Raw genomic sequence first — 3339 nt, 5'->3', positions numbered from 1 at the left:
GTGCCCGCTAAGCGCGGCCGGCCCGGGCCAATGAACCCGTCGCCCTCCCGCCCCGTCCGGCGCTGAGAGAGCCGCCCGGCCTGCCCCATGGTGGGCTTCGGGGGCAACCGGCGGGGCGGCCGCCTCCCGTCCCTGCTCTTCGCGGCGCTGCTGTTGGTCATCGCGGCGCTGGCCTTCAACTCCTGGAGCTCGTCATCCCGCCAGACGGTCCTGCAGGAGGAGGTGGCCGAGCTGCAGGGCCAAGCCAAGCGCGGCGACGTGGCTCGCGGCCGCCTGGAGAAACGGAACTCGGAGCTGCTGCTGCAGGTGGAGGCCCACAAGAAGTCCCTGGAGCAGCGCGAGGCCGACTGCAGTCAGCTCAGCGGGCAGCTCCAGGCCAAGGACGGCCTGGTCCGCAAGTGCGAGGACGGCAAGGTGAGGAGGGGCTCCCGCTGGGGCCGCTGCGGTTAAAGTGACGGTTGCAAGGAAGGCCCCTCTTGCTGGATGGAAGAGAAGATCAAGAGATGCCTTGATGCCTTTCCAATAGGGAGAGTGCCTTCCCTCCGCTGCTGAGATGGAATGGTGACGTGTTCAGCCCCCTGGCTCTGAGTGCTAGCAATGTCCAGCGCAATTCTTCTACTGCACCTGTGCAGCTTGTGAAATTGTGCACGGACACGCAGGTGCGCCACTCGCCCCCCTGGCTCTGAGTGCTAGCAGAGTCCAGCGCAATTCTGCTACTGCACCTGTGCAAGTCATGAAATTGTGCATGGTCAACCAGATGTGCCACTCCCCCCTGGCCCTGAGTGCTAGCAAAGTCCAGCGCAATTCTTCTACTGCACCTGTGCAGGTCGTGAAATTGTGCACGGACCCCCAGGTGCGCCACTCGCCCCCCTGGCTCTGAGTGCTAGCAAAGTCCAGCGCAATTCTGCTACTGCACCCGGGCAGCCACAGCCGTCCCTGCATGCCCACGCACAATTTCGCTACCTGCCCAGGGGCAGTAGCAGAATTGCACTGGACTCCACTCAGAATGGGCTCGCCTGCATGTCCGCACACGATTCTGCTACCTGTCCAGGTGCAGTAGTGTAATTACGCTGGACTCCGCTACCACTCAGAGCCACAGGAGCGAGCACACATCACCGTGTCACCTTAGCAGCCCACCTCTACTCCTCTGTATCTAGTTGATCTAGCCCCCATCCCAGAAGCAAGTGGGGATTACACCCATGTCTAAAATTATTACCTTATTAACAGTTCATAGGCTTCAGAAAGGAGGCAAGACTGAGTCAATATGGAGACTGGCGAAACTTGAGCTGCCAAATTGCAGGCTACCTACCGGCTGCCTGCAATAAATTTGGCAGTTCAAATCTCTCCAGGCTCAAGGTTGACTTGGCCTTCCTTCCTTCTGAGGTGGGTAAAATGAGGACCAAGATTGTTGGGGGCAAGAGACTGATTCTGTAAACCCCTTAGAGAGGGCTGGAAAAGCATTGTGAAGCTATATAGAAGTCTAACTGCTATTGCTGTTTAGGGACTATTCAGAGTTACAGTGGCACTGAATAAAGTGACTTACGACTGTTTTTCACAGTTATGAACTTTTCAGCATCCCCACAGTCAGGTGATCAAGAAGGTTGGCAGCTGATGCATATTAAGGATGATGGTCGCATCTAGGAGTCACGTGATCCCCTTTTGTGATCAGCAAAATCACTGGGGGAGCCAGATTTACTTAAAACAACTGCGTGACTCACTTAACAACTTCAGTGATTAACAGCAGCAAGAAATGTCCTAAAACGGGGCAAAATTCACGGAACAAATTCAATTCAATTCAATTTATTAGATTTGTATGCCGCCCCTCTCCCAAGACTCACAACAATAATAAAAACAGTATAACAATGGAACAAATCTAATAATAAAATTACATTAAAAAACCCCAACAATTTAAAAACCATACAACACATACATACCAAACATAAAATATAAGAAAGCCTGGGGGAGATGTCTTAATTCCCCCATGCCTGGTGATATAGGTGGGTCTTGAGTAACTTGCAAAAGACAAGGAGGGTGGGGGCTGTTCTAATCTCCAGGGGGAGTTGATTCCAAAGGGCCGGGGCCACCACAGAGAAGGCTCTTCCCCTGGGGCCCGCCAAACAACATTGTTTGGTCGACGGAACCCGGAGAAGGCCAATGTCTCACTTAACAGAAATTATGGGCTCAGTTCAGTATAGGCTTCAGTTTGCTCTTCTGAAACAAGGGTGGGCTGTGGGATTTCAGTCCATACCTCAGCCATAGGCCTCTGCAGGGAAAGGACGCTGCCTTCTGAAAATTACTTCTTGGGCACAGCAGCGTATGAGGTGGTAGCTGCCCTGATCAGTTTGAAATACCTGCCTCTTTTGAAGAGGCAAGGCATTAAAAAACCGGCAGCCTTTATTTTCTAAGACAGGGCTCATCTCCAACCTTGGCAGCTTTTAAGGCTTGTGGACTTCAACTCCCAGAATTCCTAAGCCAGCAAAGGTTGGAGATCCCTGTTCTAAGACATCAAGTGAAATACAGTGATACCTCGTCTTACAAACGCCTCGTCATACAAACTTTTCGAGATACAAACCCGGGGTTTAAGATTTTTTTGCCTCTTCTTACAAACTATTTTCACCTTACAAACCCACTGCCGCCGCTGGATGCCCCGCCTCCGGACTTCCGTTGCCAGCAAAGCACCCGTTTTTGCGCTGCTGGGATTCCCTTGAGGCTCCTCTCCATGGGAAACCCCATCTCCAGACTTCAGTGTTTTTGTGATGCTGCAGGGGAATCCCAGCAGCGCAAAAACGGGTGCTTCACTGGCAACGGAAGTCCAGAGGTGGGGTTTCCAGCGAGGGGAGCCTCAGTGAAATCGCAGCATCACAAAAATACAGAGGTCGGAGGTGGGGTTTCGATGACTTTGATGTTTTTGTGATGCTGCGATTTCACTGATGCTCCCTTCTCTGGGAAACCCCACCTCCGGACTTCCATTGCCAGCGAAGCGCTCGTTTTTGCGATGCTGGGATTCCCCTATTGGGATTCCCCTGCAGCATTGCAAAAACACAGAAGTCCGCAGGTGGGGTTTTCCCATGGAGGGGAGCCTCATGGGAATCCCAGCAGTGCAAAAACGGGCACTTCGGCTGGCAAAAGGGGTGAATTTGGGGCTTGCATCGCTTTTCCATTGATTCCTATGGGAAACATTGTTTCGTCTTACAAACTTTTCACCTTAAGAACCTCGTCCCAGAACCAATTAAGTTTGTAAGACAAGGTATCACTGTACGTTTGTTTTAAGCCAAAGAGAAAAAAGGGGACCTGAACGTCTCGCTCCTCCAGTCAGAGCTGTCTTCTGAATCATTTGTT

General features: G+C 52.3%; 1 protein-coding gene across 1 annotated transcript in view; it reads left to right on the top strand.

Moving 5' to 3' along the window:
* Nucleotides 1-3339, top strand: part of GOLM2 (golgi membrane protein 2) — a 22328-nt gene continuing 18989 nt past the window's right edge. Inside the window, exons 1-2 of the mRNA XM_070762781.1 lie at nucleotides 1-414; nucleotides 596-853. Of these exons, the coding sequence (XP_070618882.1) occupies nucleotides 88-414; nucleotides 596-853 (585 nt within the window). The 5' untranslated portion in view covers nucleotides 1-87. The remainder of the gene's footprint in view (nucleotides 415-595; nucleotides 854-3339) is intronic.

This window comes from Erythrolamprus reginae, chromosome 10, assembly GCF_031021105.1.
Source record: "Erythrolamprus reginae isolate rEryReg1 chromosome 10, rEryReg1.hap1, whole genome shotgun sequence".
Classification (NCBI taxonomy): domain Eukaryota; kingdom Metazoa; phylum Chordata; class Lepidosauria; order Squamata; family Dipsadidae; genus Erythrolamprus; species Erythrolamprus reginae.
Note: the sequence above shows the minus strand (reverse complement) of the source record. Positions and strands in the feature narration are given on the sequence as shown.